Genomic DNA, 25,142 nt, shown 5'->3' on the forward strand with positions numbered 1-25,142 from the left:
GTGTGGATCTTAACAGTTTGAAACAGAGGATTAGGGATGTGGAGATTTTTTTGTTTGTTTGTTTGGGGTTGTAAAATATATAGATTCCTAGAAGGATCTGACCCAGCAGTTACTGTCTGCTGGCTTTGAAACAGGTTATCGGTACCTGAACTGATTATTGGAAATGAGTGCCTGGGGTTGATCCGCACCATGGCCCAAGAAAGAGGATTAGAAAACATTGACTTTCAAGATTAAGGAGAGAGTAGATTTATTTCTTGCTGATTATTTTTCCTGACCGTTCTGCCTCCAGTTTTTTGTTTTTGCCAGCTCTTTTTCCTTTTCTTCCTTATATTCTGAATAGAGAGACTTAGAGATCCCAGTCCAGAGTTCTAGCCAACCCCAGTATGTGAATTTATCTAGATGAGACTAAATAATAAACACATATAACATACACGCACGCACACACACATACGACACACACCACACACGTACACTGTATCGATAAAAATTTTCATCAGTGAAAATTGTTGACTTGATGGGTTGTTTACTCTGAGCTGTTTCATTCTACCTGGTTTTGCTAGAAAGATCGGAAAATACTGACGAGATCATTCTCTCACCCAGCTTTTCCAAGGCCAAAATCATTTGCAGTAGCTCCAAATATATATCCTATATTGTTCTCCACTTTTGCTCACAGCTTCCCCAGTTGGAGAGCTCAGTTCTTGCTTAAGTATGGAATGCTGTGCTACCTAGAGGTTATGATGATGCATTAAAACCCCTGGGCCCAACCTTTATTTTGTAAATAAAGTTTTATTGAAACACAGCGATGCTGTTCAGTCACATACTGTCTATGGCTGCCTTCATGCTACTCTGGCAGAGTCGGATAGTCATGAACAACTGCATGACCTACAAGGCCTAAACTTTCTGGCTCGACAGAAAACTCTTGAAGACCCTGCATTAGAGAATCCAAGAAGTTTTGGGTTTGTTTTTTTTTTTTGGCCGTGCCATGCAGCTTGTGGTCTGTCAGTTCCCCAATGAGGGATCGGACCCGGGTCCACAACGGTGAAAGCTCATATCCTAACCACTGGACCGCTAGGGAATTCCCAAGAAGTTTTAAAATCGGGACTCAGTTGGCAAAACTCCTTTGAGTTTCATACTGGAATACCATGTGTTTTTTGCCTTTTTCAGTGGACGAGTGGGCCTTTAACTAGGAAAGGCAATATAATGGGACTTAAAGGGATAAACTCCAGAGTCAGATTGCCTGAGTTTAAATCTCAGCTGTGTGACCAACAGCAGGTTGTTTTCCCTCGTGTGCCTTACTTCCTCATCTATAAAATGGAGCTGATAGCAGCACTATGTCCCAGGATTTTTGTGAGGATAAAAGATCATCGACTCTGGCTCTTAGGACCAGATGTGACACTGCTGCGGTATTATCATTTTTATTTTTCTGTGTATATAATCTCTTGCTTTCCCCTTTGGACATATGAGATTTAGAAATTGCGGTGGTGCCCCTACTTCTGGGCTGACTGAACTCTGTGAACAGAATCCTTTATATTTCTTGTCGCCCTGTTTGGTTTTCCTCTTGTCTGAAGTGACTAGCGAACTGGTTATTTCCCACCGTCTGTGACCTGCAGTTAGATTTGCTTTATAGTTCAAGAGATAAGAGTAGCTGTCCAAGAATGGGTGTCAAGGCTCTGTGTGGGGCAGCGTTTTGAGGGGTGATTTTACTCACTTGAGCCAAATATGAGAAACAGTGGCATTTTAAGATTGTCCTACAACAATACAAGTATCTATTTGTATATCCTAATCAGCTGTCCCGGGGGAGTGTTGTCCTAAGGTAGGGCTAAAAATATACTGGAATCAGCACACCCCCTAAAGAGTTCCCTTCAGTGTTCGTGTGTCACTTTGGAGAGTTTTCCTCCTTAGTATTCTGCCCATTTCCGTCCTCTTTAAGAATATGGGGACACTTGATTCGGCTTTACTTAACAAGACAGGGCTATGAGGGTGGTCAGTACATCCATGCTTATAGATTATACGCTGCAAGTTATCTCTGCACATTTTCTGCTTGACCGCTGCTTTTGGTGTTTTCAGGGTTTGACAGATTGAGAAACAAATCTTCTAGCAGAAGCTCAAAAGAGACATTTAAAAGACCCTGCCCAAGCTCTTAGCATTGTCAAGGAGAGCTTGTCAAACAGGCAGGTCCAACGTGACAGGTCCCAGTAGGGCCCGGAGAATGAGGCTGAGAATCTCGCAGGCTTGCCATGCTGCTTCCAATGACAGCATTTTGGATTTAATGCATATTTAGCGGGCAAAATAATGCACCGTGAAAATGTGCAAGTGCGCATTTGCCCGAGAGACTAGAGAGACTGAGAAAAGGAGTGTGAAGAACATAATGGATGTTTAAGAAGCGTCTATGAAGGGAGAGGAAAACTCAAAGGAGAACATTAGTGCCAAAGCATAACTTGCGATTTGGGACCTTGTCGTACTTGAACTCGACTGTTGAACTTGCGGAGTGTTGAGTGGCAGCCAGGTTCACTGGACTTGAGAGCTGCTCAGATGTGACTGACTCCCACCCATGAGCCAGCTGGGAGGTTGTGAGTCATTTCTTTATTGCCCGGAGTCTCAGTTTCCTAATCTATGGAAATGGGCATGCTACACACCTCGAGGGATTATTGTGAGGATTGAGCGCAGGCATGTTTATGAAGGTATCCGGTACATTAACCTAGTGCATAACAGGAGCTCAAGAAATAGTCACTTTCCCTTCCCTTCCTGGTGAATTCTTACAGTGAGAGCTGACATGTGCATGAGTTCCTGTGTCTGATGATTTGTATTTGGCTCGTAAAGCCATCATCTATATCATACCAACGGTTTAGCCCAGAGTTAACTTTTCCCCAGTGTGTCCATTTCATTCTTTTGCTCCCCATCTCTCCAAAAGTGCATGAGAAACATGACCCAGTGAGAAGCAACTGCTTCTCAGTGGGGCACAAAGGCCAAAGGGTGAGAGCTGTGCACGGGGTCGCCAGTGGGCTGGGGCTCCTTGGAGAGGACCCATTTGGCACTCATCACAAAGAGGAAGCGAATGCTCTCACCGACGTGGGTGGGTCCCAAAGGTTAGCAGGTCGGGGAGCAAAAACTCCGGATACTGTCTGGAAGTGTCTTTCGAGCCTTTGGGTCTAGAGAACTATGCTTTTCTGGGTAAAGCTGAATGACCTGGGCGTGTCAGAGCTGTCCTTTGCTGTGGCAGCTGAAGTCATAGTCATCGCTGGATAGTGCATGGTGGGCCACTAAGTAGGGTTTGACTCTTTGGACCTCAGTGTCACTGGCACAGTGAGGGAGTTGGATAGATAAATATTTAAGCCCTTTTAACTTCTCCAGGAAAAGATCACTGGAAGAAAATGTCCCTGGCAGCTGTGTTTGAGGATGTTGATTGGGATAGAAGAGAACCAGGGTACATGGAGACTGGGGTTGGACTGGGCAGAGGTGCTGGGGAATTGGCTGTTTGGCTGTGTTCCCCAGGATCGGCAGTCGAGAATCCATTTGTAAACTGACTGGAGAAAGATGGCAGGGTAGAATCCAAACTGAAACATGCCTCCCCCTTATATGGCCTGTGGCGCTGTGGCACTGAGGATGGACCTGGGTGTTTTTAGACAGACCTCAGCTCAGCCCCTCTAACCCTTACTCACCTAGTAATCTTGGTCCAGTATGCTTTACTGCTTATTCACTTTCCCCATCCAAAAACGGAGTTGACAATACCTACTTCGTGGGGTTACTTTCCGTGGTTTAATTAAAAGAAGCAATTTCCTCTAGCATCTAGTGTAATACTAGTCAAAGTTGTCCCTCAAATCACAGCTGCTAATGCTATTGCTGTTGGGATCAACATCAGACTTGAGTATTGTGCTATAAACACGGAAAAAGCCTGGCTGGAATTCTATATGAAGATGCTAATCAAATGCTTTGTAAAGAACCCATTCTCCCTTTTGGGGGGTGATTTTTCCACTTTGTTTTTTTCTCTCTGTTCCATTGCCTTCAGAACACCGGTTTCCCCTGGCTGGGTTTAGAGCTCTAGCCAGCCTGCCCCTGGTGCTCATGGGGCCCAGTGGGGACAGAGCCACGTCTTTTTACAGACAGCTCCCCAGCCCCAAGATCCAAGCCCATTTTTCATTCAGATTCAATTTCTCATCCTATTCCTTTTGTACCCCACTGAGGACAGGGCGAGAAGCATGAGTGACAGCTGTATTAAAGAGGCATTTGCAACACACATCGAGGGGCATCTCCTGGTAGGGAGGCTGATTAGACCCTGGCACTAGTCTTGCAAGAAATCTCTCTTTCTGGAATTGTTTGAAGATTGATTCTGCCTTATCTCCCCCATCAATAGTGTGCATGTTGGTGGCAGGGCGGGGGTCTGATTTTCATGCTGGGATTTAATAAAATGTGTACCTTCTTCTCTTTACGTGAGGGATAGTGTAATATTTGGATGGGGCCTGCCCTTGCAAAATCTCTCTTGAAAATCATGAACTGAATTAAAAATATTGTTTCACTGAACTGTGCTGTAATACTAACTTGGCAAAAAGAAGCCTAGGGATTGTGATTGATGTTCATCACATGCATTACAAATCTATCAAACAGTTTGCCAGTTTCTTTTTCTCCTTTCTTTAATTTAATTTATTTATTTTTAACACCTTTATTGGAGTATAATTGCTTTACAATGGTGTGTTAGTTTCTGCTTTATAACAAAGTGAATCAGCTATACATATACCTATATCCCCATATCTCCTCCCTCTTGCATCTCCCTCCCATCCTCCCTATCCCACCCCTCTAGGTGGTCACAAAGCACGGAGCTGATCTCCCTGTGCTATGCGGCTGCTTCCCACTAGCTATCTATTTTACATTTGGTAGTGTAGATATGTCCATGCCACTCTCTCGCTTTGTCACAGCTTACCCTTCCCCCTCCCCGTGTCCTCCAGTCCATTCTCTATGTCTGCGTTTTTATTCCTGTCCTGACCCTAGGTTCTTCAGAACCTTTTTTTTTTTTTTTAGATTCCATATATATGTGTTAGCATACGGTATTTGTTTTTCTCTTTCTGACTTACTTCACTCTGTATGACAGTCTCTAGGTCCATCCACCTCACTACAGATAACTCAATTTCATTTCTTATTATGGCTGAGTAATATTCTTACTTAACAATCTGTAGTCCACAGAATATAATTCCTACCAATGTTAATGAGCAATCCAATAAAATCAAATGTTAACCGTTATATACTATTTAGGGAAAATTCATCTTTATTAAAACCTTACCTCCAGAGGGAATATTGCGTGAACACATTTTGCACCTTCTTAGGTTTTTTGGGGGTTTGTAATGAGCAAGTCTGCTTTGGGCCGGTGTGTGTCCACGTCCCCAGGTTCATCACAATGGGATTTTAAGTGGCCACATTAACCTTTGAAAAATAGAGGAAGTCATGGAAGAATTAACAAAGAAAAACTGTGCCGTAGCAACTGCTGTTAGCAAAATCAAATCTCCTGCTGATAAATTATGGAAGAATTTTTGGAGGTTTTTGTTGTAGAATGAAAAAGATTTCTCTGACTTCTTTAATTCTCTCTTGATAGAACTTTTTTTTGTTTTTCTTTTTTTTTGGTTGTTCTTTGAAACCGATTCTTACCTTTGCTGGGAGGATCATTTAACACGTTTCCCTCTGTCCTTCCCCTCCACTCCCTACCCCAAGGTGGTGCGTATGAAGTCAAACAGCATCGATTCTTCCGTTCCTTAGACTGGAACAGTTTGCTGAGACAGAAGGCAGAATTCATTCCCCAACTGGAATCCGAAGATGACACGAGTTATTTTGATAGTACGTGCATTATCTGACGTAAAGCATGATTTGGCCTTTACTTTGTAGAAAATCAGCTCTACTTTTGGTAGTACCTTCCAGTCTTGAACGCATGGGTTCTGAAACCTAATGCTGCTTTGATATAAAGACTCATAATTAAAATATCTAAATTAAAAGCTGAAAATCTGAATAATTGGAACTGTTTCCAAACATTTCCCTGCAGCGCGGTCAGAGAAGTACCATCATATGGAGACTGAGGAAGAAGATGACACCAATGACGAAGACTTTACTGTGGAAATAAGGCAGTTTTCCTCATGTTCACATAGGTTTTCTAAAGTAAGTAAAATATGGCATAAACATAGAAGGTCTCTGGGAGAATCTCCTACTGGTCGGATAGTTGGTGCCTTAAACAGCTGCACAGAATTGTAACAACCCCATGCAGTGTTTTGGGGCTTGAGATTTTTTTCGGGGGGTGGGTAATGACCCCACCATCTTGATAATCCAGAGTCCCTACCGCCCTGCTGGAGTATATTCCTCTGTTTCATGATCCAAAGGTTAGTATCTTTTTTCTTTGAGGCAGAGACTTGCCTTCATAGTCATTATTGGAGTACCTGATACCATTTACATGCTGGGGTCTAGCTCAGTGCTGCCGGGCCTTGGAGGCCTCCTTCCATTTCTTTCATCTTATAGTGAAGAACGTTGAGCTCACTGTGTGCAGAGCCCTCTTCTAGTATCCCATGGAATACAACACAAAGGAGAAAGCTCGGTCCTTGACATAAGCCCAGACACTTGGGGACAGTTGACTGCGGAATGAGAAAGTCTCTTAACCGATGATAAGAAAGTGTAAGTTATTATATTAAAGGGGCAGCAGGAAGCCAAGCTAGAATTTTGGAAATGGTAGAAGATAAAATCCACATTGGAGAAAGATGCTTTTTCACTGGTAGTGGTAAGGTTTAAAAGACAAACAAAACGAAGACACACCTGATAGTCCTGAGATGGGGGGGGCAGGGCCCAAGGAAGATAGAAATGAACCTAGAGGGCATCCTGCCTTCCTTTTGCTATTTTCAGTAGCGATGTATTTTCTGTTGCCATGGCATTTTGCATGATTATTGTGAAGCTTTTCTATAGCACTGAGTGATTTTAAAGTGTTCCGTATCTTTTTCTGAGTGACTGCCCAGGGTGCATCTGCAAATTGGCTGGCACTGCCCTCCCCATTTATAGGAAGGACATGGAGAGGTAGGGATTTCCCGGGAGGGAAGGTGCAGGTCTGGCCCAGAGCCGGGACAGAAGCTTTGATAACACAGAGTGTGGGGTTTCCCAGTACTTGTTCTCTGGCCCATCAAAGCCAGCTCCTAAACTGTTCCCTGCCCACGGTCTCCTGTTCTTTAGCCACCTTCCTCCAAATCCCAGGAGATTATAGGAGGTCTAAGGTCCATTCCCATGAGAGCAGCAAGTGACTGGGTTGGCCAGTAGTGAACGCTTCCTGGGCTGGGCTCTCAGCTCCCTATTTTAGCTTCCATCTTCCCTGTGGTACAGCAGAGATCTCAGTTTGCCTAAGCTATGATCTCCTTCAGAAATCCTGGTACCAACATATGAAACTGCCTGTCTGTATGTGAGATTTATAAGCCAAACAAGTAAGTACCTCTGACTCCTAACGCACTGCATCTCCCCCCAACATGTTTTGAAACAGGTCATTTAGTCTTCTCTTCGCCCTCAATTCCAATTCATTTTTCTCCTTCCCGCCCCTGACTGGGGGCCATTCAATCTTTTTCTCTGTGGTTTTCTTTTTCTGATTGACTTCACGGTTAAAAAGTAATCTAACGTGTGCATCGATCCCGGGCCTAGAAACCGCAATGCATGTATGGATTTTGTTTGCAGATACAAAGTCCATAGTGAGAGACGGTGAGAGGGTGATGAATTCATAGCTCTCCACTCCAAAAGGAAAAAAATTGTACATTGACCACTCACCTCAGGACTCAAGTAAACAGTATTGGAAAGTACCTTTTGAATACACAGTCCCAGTTCAAACTTCAGTCGTAGTCTCAGGTTGTTCTGCCAGGATTTGTTTGGTTTTTTTTATTCTGACAATCCCTTTCAAGAAGGTGTTAATAAGCACTGGCTATTTGCCTTGCAGGTTTTCAGCAGTATGGATCGAGGTACTCAGAATCCAGGAGAAGAAAAGGAAGACCCTGGGGACAAAACCAAAAGCACAACTTTGCCGTCCACGGAAACATTAAGCTGGAGTTCAGAGTATTCTGAAATGTATGTGAAATTCTTTTTATTTTTTTTATTTCTTTATTTTTTTAACGTCTTTATTGTATGTGAAATTCTTGTTAACAAATATCATGAACAGCAGCTACTAGGACAGTGGCTCTTAAACGTGAGTGTGCCTCCGAACCTTCTGGAGGGGCCTGTACAGGCAGATTGCTGACCCAGGAGATCTGGGATAGGGGCTGAGAATGTGCATTTCTACCAAGTTCCCTGGGATGCTGATTCTGTTGGTCTGGACACCACACTGTAAGAATCACTGCCCTCGACATGTCTTGGTTAGGCTCCCTCAGTTCCATTTTTACCTGGTTTCTTCCAAAATTCACCTTGAACACAGTTTCATAGCATGTATAGATGCATGACTTTGTATTTGTTTTTAATGAAGGCAACAGTTATCCACATCCAACTCTTCGGATACTGAAAGCAACAGACATAAAGTCGGTTCTGGCCTGCTTCCCAAACTGGCTATTTCAGCAGAGGCAGAACAAGATGAGGCTGCCCCCCACCCCAGAGAGCTGCATGAGCAGCGGGAAAAGCCAGCCCCCACCCCTGCAGAGAATGCACAGGAGGAGCCCGAGGTCAGCACTCCGGCCAGCACCATCAGCAGCTCCACCTTGTCAGGTAAGGCCCTGGGCGCGGCCCTGCCGTCCAGGCATCACCCACCACATTGAGAAGTGACTGCTGGTGCTCGGAATCCCAGGCCTGGCCCAGCCAGGCAGCGATGATGGGCATTTTGTGCCACTAGACTCTGTCCATGGCCCCACTCCTTGAGCTTGGGCGATGGGCTCCTCAGAACTGAGATCAGATGTCTCAGACCCCTCCTTAGTGCATGGCTGTACAGCACGTCCTTCTTGCTTCACCTGGAGCCTTCACGTCCTCTGCTGGGTTTCAGTGGCGTCCTTTGATGGCTGTCAGAACACAGTAAGGGAGCATGTTCTCTGTTGTGGGTACAAAGGCGTGCCTTGTGGAGTTGCATCTAACTCAAAGTTACAAGTAAGCGACTCTATTAAATAGTCAAATGGTCAAACTTACCCTCAACAATGTCGTAAATCACCACCCATAAGGTACCGTGTAAGCCAGTTTTCCTTCTGCTGTTGAGACGGGTGGTTGTTTCTTTGGAGGAGTTGGTTTTTGTCATGGGACCACTTATACCCAATAACCAAGCAGTCTGCACGTGAGACCCTCAGTGCAGCAAGATGCTTATTCTGTTTGCATAGCTGGCTAGAAACAGAGGCTGATGAGAATCTCAGGGACGTATAAAAAAAGAAGACAAGCAAGAAATTAGGTGGGCAAACATCTTGTATATATGATGGTAAAAAAAAAAAAATACCTCATACCTCGATCTATACTTTTGAAGTGTTTTACTTCAAAAGTAACTTGGATATAAAGTTTCTTTAAGGGGAAAAAAAAAAAAAAGATGCTTATTCTGTGAGGTTCACGGATGGAGCGGGGAGAGGGGAGTCAGGAATACTGACACAGTTCAGATCGGTGTCTCGTGCGCCTATGACACAACTCCACTGCACACAAGCTGCCTTCCCAGCCTCTGGATAACTGACGCAAATAACCCTAAGACATCTTTGGGTGTGTGAGACAGAGTGGGGCTTGGGCCTTTCCTATAGGGGGCGCTTTATGGTGTCACTTTTATGTGAAGTAAACCTTCCTGACACCGGGAGCAGTATCTCCACAGGTTTTTAAAATGCTTACTGTATCATGGTTACTTGGGGCCTTTAATCACGGAGGTGTCCTCATTAGATGATCGGCCTTGCGCCTCCCTCAGAGCAAGTCCTTGAAGTGCATTTCAAATATTATTCGGTGTATAAAAATTTTATGCACAGCATGTCCTTCTACAGAGCAATGTGTATTTATGCTTAAAAAATAAAAACGTGGATATGGATTAAGGTTGCTATGATAAATGTTTTCATTAAGCCATATCCAGTGTGCTATATTGATAACCGTGAGTGATTCCAAGAATTTTCATGAACAGTTTTTTAACTTACTGAATATTCGTGGTGTAATGTTTTCATCTTGTTTTGAATCATTTCAAAATTACAAATTTTACAGGCTGGGTTTATTTCCGCCTCCCTAAAAAGTCTGGTCCTGTGTAGCTTCACATGAGCTTACAGTTGATCATGGGGAAGAATGCTATTGGGTTTTTTCCTTCTCTCTCTTCACCTCAGTTCTGTTTCCATGTAGGACAGTTCCACTTGTCCTAAATCAGAGAGCCAAGAGAATAGCAGTGAAGAAGTAGCGTAGAAACAAGCTGGTAGTCTAAGATGCCTGACCATTTTTAGTTCATCTTGGTAATCAGATCAAATGTAGATGTGTCAAGTGTTTTATATTTCTGGTTACTAAATTCTCATCTGTTTCTTAGTTATTATTTACTCTGAATAGAGTTACCTCTACTTCACATTTATTCTTAATATGATGAATTGTTTATGATCTCTTGGTCTCTTCTGCCTACTCACTATCAGAAAGGTAGGAGGTAAAGGGAGGGGAATGGTGTCTAAGCATTTGATTGAGTACTTTCACAATTAAAAACACAATCTGTCTATATCCTGCTATGCATTATGATGAATAGATTCAAACCACCTTTCTCTCTGTCTCCCCCATACACACACTAAAACTAATCAAAGACCTTGGGGGCCATACAGAAGAGAGAGATGAGCCGATTTGCTCACAGCCAAGGGGAATTAGGGAATCTGAAAACCGTGACTGTAGTAAAATTAAGTTTGTTGATTTTTATATTGCTCCACCATCAAAAAGAAAGCATCCTTGACATTTACAGAACATTAAGGTGACGTTATCTACCACTGGCAGAAAAGAAACACACGTGTATATACAGTGCTATGAGATGAGATGGCGGGATGAAATGGCAGAGGCAAGAGGGAGGGATGATAAAAGAGAACATTGAATATTCACACTCTGGCATTTAGGGCAGTGCAGCTTTATACCTGTCTCTTTTTTCATGACTACAATGTATTTGAATCAGTGAAAAGTAAGTCTTGAATGCATCCAACAAATTATTCATTGTGAAGAGATTCAGCTTTTCAGTTTATGCTTGTCCGTGATCCCATCCGAGCCAAATTAGAAAGGAGAAGGGAGTGTGTAACTTACCCAAAAGTAAATTAAACATTTTTTGAGATACGATTTTTTTGATTTGTGAAGCCGTTTTTGTCAAGTCCCTCAGCAGTTGATTTCTTCATTTAGAGTGAATAGAATAGATATGCTGTTATGTGGGACTGAATTTGGCATATAGAAGTAGAAAGGTGGTTGATATTTGCCTTAAGATCGTCTTCCTTAGTAGGTCAGATGGGTGTCACATGGAAGTTTGTGAATCTTACCCTGTACCTACGGCGCAGTAGGTGGCCATGAGCTGTGCCGTGCCCAAGCCCACCGTCCCAAGTCCAAGCCTTCCCTTAGCTTGGACCCCTCCTGTGGGTCTGTGCCACCTCTGTGAACTAGGACCAAACCTGCCGTGCAGTCAAATGATGTGTATATAGCACTGTAACCGAAATGTTAGTTAAGTCTGATTAAGCCTCTTCTCTAGGCAAAGAATGTCATGGTCAGCACTTTAAAATGTGCTGCTTGGCCTTTCAAAGGATCATTTATAATGGTATTAAATTCTCTGTGTGGATTGTATATCTTAATGTGGTGATAGTGATGATTTTTAAAGCACAGGGGCCTTATAATATAGCATTTAGAAGGAAAAAGAAGGTAAGCATTGCTTTTTTCTGGACAAAGATGTATTATCAGTGATTAAAAAAAGAAAGAAAAAAAAAAACCAGAAAACTGATAGCCTGTGAAAGAAAGAATAGGAGAAACCAAAAGGGGTGGTCACTTGACTTTTTTCAACATGTCACTTCTGACAAGAGTAAAGAACTTTCTTTACTCTGGGCGTGTGCAATTACCAGACTGGTATCAGTGATTTTCCATTTCTGCATCCTTCTACGTGGTTACATGTTCTCTTATGTTCCTCTGCTGAGGGAAGTCCTAGTTTTTTAACTTTAAAAAAAAAAAAACAACTCTCCAGTGTATACTGAGGATTAATAAAATTAAAAATAAGGAAGGTGTGATGGCTGGCTTAGAGGGGGACAAATCTTTTCACTTCCAGTAACTTCAGGGCAGATCAGCATTTGGCACTGTCTAGTCTAAAGGCAAGAAGATGTAGGGAACCATTGGGTACCATAGTGAAGCATACCCTTTGTCTTGTCCTGTGAGATTTACAAGGAGGTCAGAGTGAAAGCAGGTGTGGGAAGTCAAAGGCGACACTTTAGGCACTTTTCCATAAGTTACAAACCTGAGCCTAAGTGTGAGGTGTGGCCTAGAAAGATGGTAGGAGGTGACAATGGGCATAAATGTCCACGAAGTGACTAAATGATGTCCACATAGCAAAACCCAATATTAACAGCACTGCTAATGATGGTCATTTGTGTCACAGGGTGATCATACCATACGGTGGGCGTTGTGTGGTTCACGAGCTGATGTTTGGTTCATGGCCTTCCGTGGTGGGGTCGGGGGGGAAGAGTTGTCTCTACTAGGGTTGTAAAAGACAGATTCTAAAAAGTAATCTCCTAGTTAAATGGAGTCAATTGAGAGTTAGTGGACTTGTGTACAAGTAGAACGAAATCTGAACGGAAACCTCTTTCATTCTTCCTCCTCCGCGCCACTTTTCTCAAACCGGTCACATGAGTTTCATGTTTGCCTGACGCCACATGGACTCATGAACCACATGGGCTTCCGTTTCCCAGCGTTTGTCCTTCCTTCTCTCTCTCTCTCTCTCTCTCTCCCTCTCCCTCCCTCCCTCCCTCCCTCCCTCCCTCCCCCTCTCCCCACCTCTCCTATCCCAGATTTTCCTGAACATGTTTATCCCTTCTTCTTTGTACAGTTGGCAGTTTTTCAGAGCACTTGGATCAGATAAATGGACGAAGCGAGTGTGTGGACAGTACAGATAATTCCTCAAAGCCCTCCAGTGAACCCACTTCTCACATGGCTCGGCAGCGATTAGAAAGCACAGAGAAAAAGAAAATCTCGGGGAAAGTCACAAAGTCCCTTTCTGCCAGTGCTCTGTCCCTCATGATCCCAGGAGGTAGAGAGACATCTACTTGCATGACATTGTGTGATTTGTGCATGCTCACCCCCCGCCCCCAGTTTGCAATGCTGATTGACATACAAGATGGCTTGAAACAGTAGTGGGTGCTGTCCTGGCGCAGCCCTCCAGAGTGTCTCCCTGCAAGACCTCCAGAGCTCCCAGGGGCATATGTGGTTTACTCCTTCTCGCTTCTTTCTGCAGCAGGAGATGAGGCAGGCTCTCTTCCCACAAAGGCTTATTTCTTTTATTTGTTTTCTTTCCTTTTCTCCCACGCTCCCCAAGTTAAGTGATAAATTTCCCTCTTCTGAATAATTTTTCTTCCCTAGACTCTGCATCATTTGTACCCTTTATGGAGCTGTTAACAGCATCTGTGTTGGAAAGCTAAGTATAGTTTTTCTCATCTAATTAACAAGGAAATCGACACAGAGAACATAAGTTTTTCATTTCTGGGGATGCAGAGTCCCAGACAGCACTGAAATTACAAGGTTTACTAGCCCTGTCTGTTGGGTTATGCTTCCTCCTACTGGTATTATTTTCTACCCTGTATTAAAAAACTGGGCTTAATTAATGGTTTTGTTCAGTTGCAGTATGTTTCCACAACCTAGTTTTGCCTCTGCTAATCACAAAGTCTACAGTAATTTCACTGGCTGAGATGAAAATATATACCCTGGTGGTTACGATTTATCACTCAAATGACAGTAAGAGAGTGGAAGTGGCAGTCGAATTACATTGCAGATGGCTTGCAGTTGGAAGAATACAGACCATGTATAAAAGAGATTGTTTACATTGTTGAAATTTCAAATTCCTGCAGAAAGAAATTGGGTAAAAACAAAAGCTCCCTGGGGGGTAATGCTCACTGTAGCATATGCTCATTTCTGGGAAATGTCTGTGTAGCACCATAAAGCAAACAGCTGTCTCCCTAGTTTGAGTGACTATTCATAACCAGAAGGCAATGGCCCCAGTGCAGCTGCAGTCAGGAAGGTAAGTGGGGTGTGGTCCAGTCCACTTTGAGAGCTGATGAGAAAGCCCACATCTTGGTGAACGTAGGTCAGTTCTTCAATCGGAGGAGGTAAGGTAAAATGTACCGAGGTAAAGGGTCGGGGGCCTGGCTCTTTTAGCAGTTTGGATCTGTGTATCCACTCTATCTTCTTCCTGCCTTTGCATGTGTTGATGTTCCCTACCCACCGGTGTGCCTCTGTTCACCTGGCCTTTGGATGAGACAGAGGTAGCCAGGAAAAAAGGGTCAGGATGCCGCATGAAGTCAGAAAGTGAAGGAGCTTGGATAGTGATACATTTAGCTAATTGTTTCCCTTTGGACAGACATAAGCATTAGAGCAAAAGATAGTCGGGATACTTTCAGTTTGCTGTGGCCACGATGTTACCGAACCCCAGGAGGCTTCAGATGCGCTGGCCCTTTGTAGCCTGACCCTGACTGAGCTCACATTTAAACCTCAGCATCTTTTTGTAGGTTATTCTTTCACACACACACACACACACACACACACACACGCACACGCACACGCAATTTCACATGACCAGTTAGGATCTGTTTAGATTCACATAGATGAAACAGTGATAAGAGCTATAAGTTAAAGTGTGTTTGTTCATAAAACAAGAAAAACAGAATAGTATTGGTGTTGAAGAATATGAAGGGAGTTTTTCTTAAAATTTCTCTATCCACCTACATTATCCTCTCAGAAACCTTGCTAGAATTACAGGTAATATATGAAGAGAATCAGTTCTAATCATAGTAATAAGGAATGATTCTTTTATAGAGAAGTTAACATGACAATGTTTTCTTGATCAAAATTGTTTAATCAGTACTAGTTCAGTAATATGATAAAAAAGCAGAGGTAAATTGATGAATTGCTTTCCAGGCCAGGTTTTTTCGAAAAGAACCATGTTAACGTTATTTAGGGCAAGATTTGGAGGCTGAGTATCTTTTACTATCGTCCATACAGCCTTCCCTGGGTGAGGGTATACCTGAAATTTGTGCACCGATGATTTGTTTATTTACTTATTTATTTATTTATTTTGGGGGCTGCATTGAGTCTTCGCTGCTGCGTGCGAGCTTTCTCTAGTTGCAGCGAGCAGGGGCTACTCTTAATTGTGGTGCATGGGCTTCTCATTGCGGTGGCTTTTGTCGTTGCAGAGCACGGGCTTCTAGGCGTGTGGGCTTCAGTAGTTGCAGCATGCGGGCTCAGTGGTTGTGGCACATGGGCTTAGTTGCTCCGCGGCATGTGGGATCTTCCCGAACCAGGGATCAAACCCTTGTCCCCTGCATTGGCAGGCGGATTCTTAACCATTGCCCCACCAGGGAAGTTCCTGTTTCTTTAATTAAAAGAAAGTGTATTAAAAGATCACAGTCAGATAGCAGTGAAGTTTCGTTTGTTTTTTAATTTGTGTAGAGAACTAAGAAGTTGTAACTTCAGAATGTGAGTTTAAAAGTTAGTTTAAAAAGAGGCATTTCTGAGATTTCTTTGACAGGCTTCTGTCAAGTTACCAGTTACCATGCTAGTTACCAGTATAAATATTTTTATATTATTTCTTCTTTATTAGAAAGGAATGGATTTGTATTGTGACTGTCCTCCCAATCCCAGCAGGGCTACCTAGTGAGGGCTACCTGAGAGCAGTTTGTGGGACCAGGATGAGCTGTGATGACTGGCTTCTCTGTTGCAGATATGTTTGCTGTTTCTCCACTGGGAAGTCCAATGTCTCCCCATTCTCTGTCCTCGGACCCTTCTTCCTCAAGGGATTCCTCTCCCAGCCGAGATTCCTCAGGAGCTTCTGCCAGTCCATACCAGCCCGTTGTGATCCACAGTTCAGGGAAGAACTATGGTTTCACCATCCGAGCCATCCGGGTGTATGTGGGAGACAGCGACATTTACACAGTGCATCATATCGTTTGGGTAAGACCGACAGTCTCTCTTTCTGGTTAGTTTTTGTTCCCAGCCAAACTGGAGAATAAATATGTCAGCTGAGGCGTAGTTAACAGCAAATGATTTTTCTCTGAAGCTGACATTTGGGACCTGTTTCATACTCCTGCCCTTTATCTGTGTGGTGGGATTGAATTTAGCAAGAGTTAATTCTTTCTCATAATTCTGTTAGTCTTCATATCTGATTAACCACTCTGCATACCAAGCTGGTAGAAATAGTCAAAGATAGTCCTGTTTTTATCCTTCTTTCATTCTTCTTTTCTTAGATTTTTTTTTCCCTAGCCTTCCTTTTTTTTTTTTTTTTTTAAGTACTTTCTCAGATCACCTGAAATTGTTTAAGGAACTATAGAAATTACCCTATTTTAGGATGATGACAGAAAAAGAATAGCAAACCTTGTCTTACTGGTTTCCTCTTAGGAGCTCAGGATCATTTGCTGATTAACTCAGAACACTGAGCCACAAGAAACAGTAGGTGTCAGGGTTGTCATTTGTTTGCTTACTAATATATATACTCTCCTCTTGGACTTTAGAATGTAGAAGAAGGAAGTCCAGCTTGCCAGGCAGGACTGAAGGCTGGGGATCTGATCACACACATCAATGGAGAACCAGTGCATGGACTCGTCCACACAGAAGTTATAGAGCTCCTGCTAAAGGTACTATCTTTTTGATGTCATGGCCATCCAGATGAAGGAGGTAGCCAGAAAGAACTAGTACCAAGAGTTCTTTGCTCGGGGTCTAGAGTTCTATATGACACATCCATACACACTCAGTCTCGTTGCTGAGAGAATATTCGGTAGTCTGTTTAATGTAAAGGCAAAAATAACATGAATTTTTTGGTTTTATATCATGAAATGCACGCTCGTATATCTGCACAGTCACTTCCTAATTTAATTTTGCTTCTTATCCTGAATTACAAATAGAGTTCTCTTTGTTTATGTACCGCACATAGTAAAATCTGTTTGGAAATCGTCCATCCTAAAGGCGATTTTCTTCAGTAAATTTTGTTCTATATAGCAGAAGACAAGGTAGTATTAAACTGTGAGGTCAGATCTGAAGGTTGAGTCTGAGAGTTGGGTTTCCTTTTGAAAGGTAGACCTGTGAATATATAACATACACTATAAATGATAGAAATAGGTGGTAATGGAAGAAGGGATTCTAGCGATCATTAGGCCTTTTCCCATTCATACGTACAAATGAATTTGAGTGTAGATCAGTTTCTACTTGGAATGTAAGCTGATTCAAGCCAATGGAGTACAGAGATCACAAGAAGCCTGAGTATGATAGAGAGAGACAGTCTATACTGATCCTCTCCTTTCTTTTGGGTTATTTGCTCTGCCACCTGCTGACTACAGAATATAAAGTTATGGCTCCAAATATGGATCTGGTTAAAACAAAGATAAATTTGAGTTCGATTTTAAGTTTTTTCAAGGAAAGAAGACTATCTGTGATCAAAAATACAGTCTTTAATTGTAGGATTATTTTACAAGTCAACAGATGTTTACGGATGACCTCTGGCTTTTGTAAGCACTGGGAGGGCTGGGCTATAAGGGGCTATCAGAGAGGCGTGAGCCATGACCTCAGAGAACCTGCAGCCCATCGAGAGGCACAACAGAAACACATACGTGTCATTGAAACAAGGTACATTCAGACTGTTTCCAGAGCACTCGCTCTGAGACAGGTACCACGGTAGATGTTGGCAACATAGGAATTCAGGTATGGTCCTTGCCCTCCAGGACTATGGGAGATATAGAAGAGTTATGCAAGCAGATAGCGTTCAGCTTGGTCAGCCAGGGGCCACAGCAGGGGGAGGAATCCCGTACTTTTGGAGAGAAGATTCTGTGAATGAGGAGAGTCATCACAGAGAAGTGACACTGAACTGGAACTTGAAAGAAAATTAGGATTTGGAAGGTAGTGCAGGTAGGTGGGTGTACAAAGCCTTTGAAAAGTAAGTACAGTTAAATGACTTTTCTTCTTCCTTCTCTCATCCCCCAGCCAACACAAGTGTATTCTTCAAATGATTCAGTGTCTGGCCTAGGTTCCAGGAAGAGGAATAGCATGCATATTCAAAGGTCCATTGTGAAGTGGCCGATTGTAGGAAAGTTATTGCTGTTGATCAGTTCACAGCATTAATGAAACTTTGGTCTTGGCCTCAGTCCCCATTGGAGTTGAGGCCGGGCTTTGCTATCCTCCATACCTACAGGTGGTTCCCCTAACTCTAGTCAACTTTCTCACAAATGCATCCTCTACTATTGGGCTGCCTGATGGCTTCGTCACTGGCGGACCATCAGGGTAGTAGCTGTATTTTGGTATTCTCAGATGCTTTTTACACGATGTTTTATACTTGCAAACTACTTCACAAAATCTCACGGCATCCTTAGGAAAAGGCGGAAGAGCCATTACGTAGGGCTGTATGTATATTTAGAGATACACGTGCAATACTTATTTATCTTTCGGAATGTGAACCTAATAAGCGTATCGCGTGTTTCATGGCTGCAGCTTTGGTCACACTTACCCTCACAACTTCAAAATGAGCCTGCTATGGAAGCACTAACTTACATGCACAAGGAAATAGAAAGTCACGGTCATCCGGTTCAGTTCCCCACAGCTCTGTGAATCCCTGTAAATGTGCCCCTTCAGTGTCGCCTTAAACCTCTCCTGCCACAAGGAGTTAATCACCTCCATCCAGCTTGCAAGTAGCTTGTTAAAAAAGAACTTTGTCAAAGCACCGAAATCTCTCTCCAGCCGCTGCAGTGAGGGGTGGAGGCCACATGGACCCAGTCATATCCCCTGCTCACGTAATTACCTGCCCAGTGTAGCCTCCCTAATACAGAAAACTCTCTATTCAACCAGGTTGCTTTCTTAGGACAGCGTTAGTTTAAATCCCCAATCGTAAGAGAAGCCCTAAAATATCACCAGCCCCTGCCTCAAAATTTCCTTTCCCTGAACTCTGGAGAACCTCTGGAAACTAAAATGGGGACCATCAAATAGCATCGTTATTACCATCTTCACATATTAGCTGGGCCCCCAAAGTGTGAAAAAGTGTGCGAGATACCGAAGAGTCACACAACAAATGACACATATGAATAATAGGTAATCGAGAGCCTTTACATGAATAAACTCAGGTAATCCTCATGCCTTGTGCATAGGTGCTATAAACATAAATGTCCCCATTTTACAGATAAATAAATTAAAGCAGGGAGAAGTTAACAAAGCAGCCAAGGTTATCTGCTAGGAAAGAGCAAAAGAGGATTTTCATCAGGGCAATGCAGCTCCAGAGCCTGTGCTTTCAACCAGCACGCCACTGTGCTCTGTACATGAAGTCTTCTGATTGCCAGTGACTTAAGTTAATACAGTCCAACGTTCACGGGGGAAACAGTGGCAATACTAGACTATAATCAGAGTGTCAGACAAAAGGAACAAATTGTAAATATGGCCCAGGTTCTAAAGGAGAGAGGGCTTTCCACCAGGGTGGGCAGGGGTGAAGAGTTAGGGGTTTTCTGTGCAGGGCTGTGAAGGATGGGTGGACATTTAGTGTATGGGAAGAGGGTGTAGGACGGTCTGGGCAAAATAAAGAAGATGCTTAAAAACACAAGGACAGGAAGCTCAGAGTGCTTGAGGTGCATGAGTAAACCAGTGTGGCTGGGGCCTGAGTTCATAGCATCTGGGATGAAGTGTGCAGGATGGCTGGGGCTGGATCATGGAGGGTTGAGTCAGGGCAAGGACACACGTATGCAGGAAGAGTGCTGTTCGCCATGTGCGTCTTGCAGAGAAAGAAATGTAAAAACAGTCTAGCTCAGTGAAGCACCCAAGGCCAACTGATAAACTAATGTGGAGTCAGACTGAGAGAAGAGACTGAATAGCCTGACTTCTGCTTTTGTGTTCAGTTCAGCCAGCTTAAAATAATTTCCCTCCCACCGTGCACTAATCACACCAGTGGTTTAAAGTAAAACTTAACTAATGGAACATTTAACAGTCTTCTGGCCCCATTTCGTTGTTATTTTTTAAAACAGTGCTGCAGAATTTCCCTAATAAGAGACTGCTTCTTCTTCAAAAGAATTTGTTGAGGTCAGTAGACCCAGTAAAACACAGTGTGCCGAGTTCTGACAGCACTTGCTATAGCCGATGGATCCACCAGATGGCAGTCTCCACAATTCTCACCTGTTCTCCATAAAATTATAATATTTTTCAGTCATTTGCTTACCATTTTTGTAATCATTAACGTTTCCAACCAACTGTTTGCACTCTGCATTTTTTTTGTGTCTGTATTTCCCCTTAGGGAAGTTATCTCTTTGTGTATTTCCATAAGTCAAGTGAACTGTCATCTGGAACAGCCATATGTAGAAACAAAAAAAAGAAAACTGGGTTTGGTTGTATAGTGGAAAGGGACTTTTGTCCAGAACTTAATGACGTGCTCTGATTCAGCAAACCCTGGTCATAACTTTTCTGGTGAGGAATGTTCAGCATTTATATTATATTTTTTTCATATAATGTTGACGATATTTTTAAAATTTCTTCTTGACAGTCGGATACATTGATCATTCCTTACATGGATCCAGTGCCTCGTTCCCTCACCACCACTCTTTAAGTACAAGCTGTGCGCTCTGCTGGGAGGAAGAGATGGAAGGGATCAGGGCATGCCCCTGCCCAAGAGGAGTGGGCAGTGTGGGGTGAGGGGCGGGAGAGCCAGCTTTGGGCTCTCCCACTGGGCTCTGTGACCTTGGGAAAAAAGAATCTCAGTGTCTCTGAATCTCTTTTCCTTACCTCTAGTCGAAAAATAATAATCCCTTCCTACCTCATAGGGTTTAAAAAAAAAAAAACCCTCATGACTTGGTTGTGAAAATAAAGTAAGAGAATATATGTGAAAAATGCTTTAATATTCACAATGTGCTTTTAAGATGCTCAGTGGCATTGTGAGCCTCTTACAGGTAAAGATATAAAAGTCAGTGCTGAATTGTGTTAGAAGGGGTGGAAGTGGATTCAAGCTTAGATGGCTCATGGGCTCTAGCAGCCCCGGTGATCATTGTGGCTCTGTGTCCACTCTGTATATGATGTAGAAAAGGACGAAAGGAACTTCAATGAAAGATGAACTCCCATCATGTTTGTTGCCCCTTTCCTTCCCCTAAGGCATGCAGGAAAAACTAAAACTTTAGCCTGGCCTCGCTCAGTTAGCCTGGCCTCACTCAATTTGTAAAGAGAAAATCCCATACCAAACAACCTTCAATGGTAGGCCTTTCATACTTCAAAGCTGAGTTTTCAGTTTAAAGAATAAATTGAATGTCAGTCTCTACTATCAGGTTAAGGTTTATTTTTAAAGTTTTGGCATTTGCATATAAAACATGTACTTTATTCTTTCAGGATGAAGAAAAATTGTTTCTCTTGTTCAAGTTCAAATCTCATTTCCCTAAAATATTTTTTTACAATTATGACATTAAGTATGGGATTATATGTTCTTAAATATATAAAGAACTCTAAAATCAGTAGTACTAAGACTTTCTGATACAAAATTGGATGTAAGACATGAACAAATCGTTCTCTAAAGAAATAGAAATCATCGAAAATAAATGAGTCGAAGTCCAGCTTTGTTAATAGCCAAAGAACAAAGATTAAAACTTGATGTAACTTTTTCCTGTAAAATCAGTAATCTGTTTAATGTTAATATTCAGTTCTGATGGGCCCGTTCTGTGGCTGCTGCTCGTGCGCTGCTGGCAAGAGCACGAGGTGACGTAACCCTTCTGGAAATTAGTGTATCACCAGGCCCCAAGAGTCGCTAAAAAGTCCACCTAGACCCTTTGCTGCGTGTATTGGGTCTAATTATGTAATCTAAGGGAAATGTCAGAGGCTCGGACAGCGATTTAGAGATAAAGGTATTCATTCCAACCCTTACAAGAATTGCGAGATAGAAAACAATAGCTGTAGGAAAATAGTTAAATTGTGATTCACCCATCTCATGGAATATTTTTAAATAGCCAGTAAAAATCATGTTCTTAAGGAATATTCAGTGATGAAGGGCAAGTTTTTCAAAGTTAGGAAATGTGAAGTGAACAAAAAACATAAAACTAAATATGAGATTAATTTAATTAAGATTTAAATTATTTATAAAGTGTGTCTATATATATATATATATACATACTTTCTACATGCCTGTTAAGAGACCAGCAGGAAATATACAGAAATGTTACCAACGTTAGCTGGGTGGTAAGCTCCTCAGTGATTTTTTTAATATATATATGCTTTACTCTTTTCTTCTTATAATGGCACGGATTACTTCCCAAGTTGGGAGGGAAGGTGGATGTTGATATTAAAACAATCTCTGTTTTTCCAGTCCCCAGCCCCCATCATGCTCAACTCCCCATCTCTTAATACCGCTTAGAGCTGAGTTGCTAGGCATCTTCCAGGCACAGGCCTTTTAAAAGGCCCTTCTCGGGCTTCCCTGGTGGCGCAGTGGTTGAGAGTCCGCCTGCCGATGCAGGGGACGCGGGTTCGTGCCCCAGTCCGGGAAGATCCCACATGCCCCGGAGCGGCTGGGCCCGTGAGCCATGGCCGCTGAGCCTGTGCATCCGGAGCCTGTGCTCCCCAACGGGAGAGGCCACAGCAGTGAGAGGCCCACGTACGGAAAAAAAAAAAAAGGCCCTTCTCCGTATGCTTCTTGTCTTCTTAAGGTAATCGGGGCCATCTGTGACTCCGAAAGGACATGTTTCTCTCCTGGTTATTAAGAAATTCAAGAAGAGGTCATTGATACGGGAGTGAAGGGGGTGGGTCCTGCCCACTTGCCCAGGGCACACCTCAGCTTGCCCTCTAACTCTGCTCTCAAATCTGTCCCCAGGGCCTGCCCAGCCGGCCCCTGTCCCAGGTTCAAGTGGTAGGGCACAGAAACCCACCAGGAATGACCTCACCATGCCTAACCTGGCCAAACAGAGGCTGTTTCATACCCGCTGGCGTGAACTTTCCAGCTCTGCCTGCTGACAGGTTTTCTGGTGGTAGAAAAGGAACCTTTAAAAATAATTTAAAATAGAAGTCTCATTCCGTTTTGCTGCTTTATGATGGTTTTTTATGATTTCTAGAGAGCCCCTGGGCATCTTTATACTTAATACATATGGATGAGGATAACTGTGATTTATAGAGTCCTTTCCATGTGTCACCCTCAGTGCTAAAGGCTTTACAGACTCTATCTCCTTGATCTTCAGACGAGCCCTATGAGATAGGTGTGACTCTCCTGTTAGATGGAAAGCAAGTGCTCGGGTCACAGGCTCAGATTTGAGCTCAGCTCTGTGGAGTTCCAGATCCCACCCTCTTAAGGAAACCTCACATTTTTTTTCCACCGAGTTTGTCAGGACTTCACTGCTTGAAGGGTCATTGACCCATGGAAGCCTTTTGTATGTCCATCCTTGTGGATCTTTTCTTTGTCTTTGGCTCTCCTATCTCTGTTCTGGTCTTGTTTCATCACAGCATTTCGCTTTAATACCACGTCGTATTTTTATAGAGTGGAAATAAGGTGTCGATCACGACCACCCCATTTGAGAACACATCAATCAAGACGGGGCCAGCCAGGAGAAACAGCTATAAGAGCCGGATGGTGAGGCGGAGCAAGAAATCCAAGAAGAAGGAAAGTCTGGAAAGGTGAGTTAGAGCCGTCCTCTTCATGGGTTTGGTGCATTCCCGCACTGAGCGACATTTACTCCTTGCTTGATGTAAATGCTTGCATATGAGAAGGGTCCATTTCTCTGTGAGAAATGTTGCCCCGTGGTTCACATGTATTTATACATTAGCGTTTATATTCCTTCATAACAGCATTCTTTTTCATAGTGAAAAGACTTACGTAGTTACACTGTAGAAGAATTTATATTGCTTCTTCTCATGTGTGAGAACCATGAAAAGCCCTTTGCCTTTTCTTAAGCCTCTAGACTTCATTTCAGTTGAGTTGGATTTGAGGAACTGAAACTTCAGGCAGTTTTTAGCATGATATCTGTATTTAATAACGTCCTTTACATTATCTAAAAACAAACAGTTGCTTTTTTTTTTTTTTTTTTTTGCGGTACATGGGCCTCTCACTGTTGTGGCCTCTCCCGTTGCGGAGCACAGACTCCGAACGCGCAGGCCCAGCGGCCACGGCTCACGGGCACAGCCGCTCTGCGGCATGTGGGACCTTCCCGGACTGGGGCACGAACCCGTGTCCCCTGCATCAGCAGGCGGACTCTCAACCACTGCACCACCAGGGAAGCCCCAGGTGCTATTTTTTAATGCCAGATGTTTGAAGATAACTAGATCTTTAAAGCATCCAAATAAGCCTAGAAATAGAAAGGCTTTGTTTTACTGACTGAAAGCCTAACTTGGCTACACGTTTGCACTGTGAGAGGCACCGTGGGTACCATTTTGTGCCCCATGCAGGCACTAGCAAGGTGTGTGTGTGTGTGTTTCTGGTGAGGATGTTTCTTGCCAGGCAGTTGTCTAGATGTGCTCCCTGCACCATGCCACAGCAGCCCTACTTTGCCCACTTGGATTTGGTGTGTTGGATCACATTATGAGGATTTTTGATGATAGAAAAGAAAAATAAGCAAATGAGAAAGGAATGATTATTGACTCCAGGAAAGACAGAGTTATACAAGGAAGGAAAATAGAATTATGGCCGAGCTGTGAACAGTATTTATCATGTAAATAAAGAAAACACCAGCCTTTTTTTTCTAACCAAAAATTTTGGTTTAGCGCTACTAAGAGGAATAGAAACAGGGAAGTGTTTTCGGTTAGAAGGTGGAAGCAGTTGTATGAGAGCTTAATTCTCATTTTTTTGTGGTAGGAAATCAACAGATAATTTCTAAAATCGAAAAACTAAAAAAACAGCATAAGTACATTTCATAGCAATATGCAGACAAATAGGAAAAGAAACAGCTAAAAGACTAGAAAGTGGTTTCTCTGGGTATTGGGAAAAAGGCAGAGCAGGGAGTTGCTATTTTTCATTACAAACTATTTGACTTTTTAACCCAAGTACGTGTATTGCTGTGATTAAACTTACACACACACACACACACACACACACACACACACACACACACACA

The 25,142-nt window shown here is 43.0% G+C and overlaps 1 protein-coding gene across 7 annotated transcripts in view; it reads left to right on the forward strand.

The window, feature by feature from the left end:
• MAST4 (microtubule associated serine/threonine kinase family member 4) overlaps positions 1-25,142 on the forward strand; it is a gene marked incomplete at its 5' end in the record, with an annotated part of 568,435 nt that overhangs the window by 535,192 nt on the left and 8,101 nt on the right. For 4 of the 7 annotated variants that reach the window (XM_079916426.1, XM_079916428.1, XM_079916427.1 and 1 more), the window contains 8 exons: positions 5,698-5,820; positions 6,023-6,135; positions 7,934-8,061; positions 8,453-8,688; positions 12,953-13,153; positions 15,836-16,065; positions 16,623-16,745; positions 23,573-23,709. In XM_079916426.1, the coding sequence (XP_079772552.1) occupies positions 5,698-5,820; positions 6,023-6,135; positions 7,934-8,061; positions 8,453-8,688; positions 12,953-13,153; positions 15,836-16,065; positions 16,623-16,745; positions 23,573-23,709 (1,291 nt within the window). The remainder of the gene's footprint in view (positions 1-5,697; positions 5,821-6,022; positions 6,136-7,933; positions 8,062-8,452; positions 8,689-12,952; positions 13,154-15,835; positions 16,066-16,622; positions 16,746-23,572; positions 23,710-25,142) is intronic. The other 3 variants (XM_079916429.1, XM_079916430.1, XM_079916432.1) reach the window with 1 other exon arrangement.

This window comes from Stenella coeruleoalba (genome assembly GCF_951394435.1).
Source record: "Stenella coeruleoalba genome assembly, chromosome: 3".
In the NCBI taxonomy this organism is placed as follows: domain Eukaryota; kingdom Metazoa; phylum Chordata; class Mammalia; order Artiodactyla; family Delphinidae; genus Stenella; species Stenella coeruleoalba.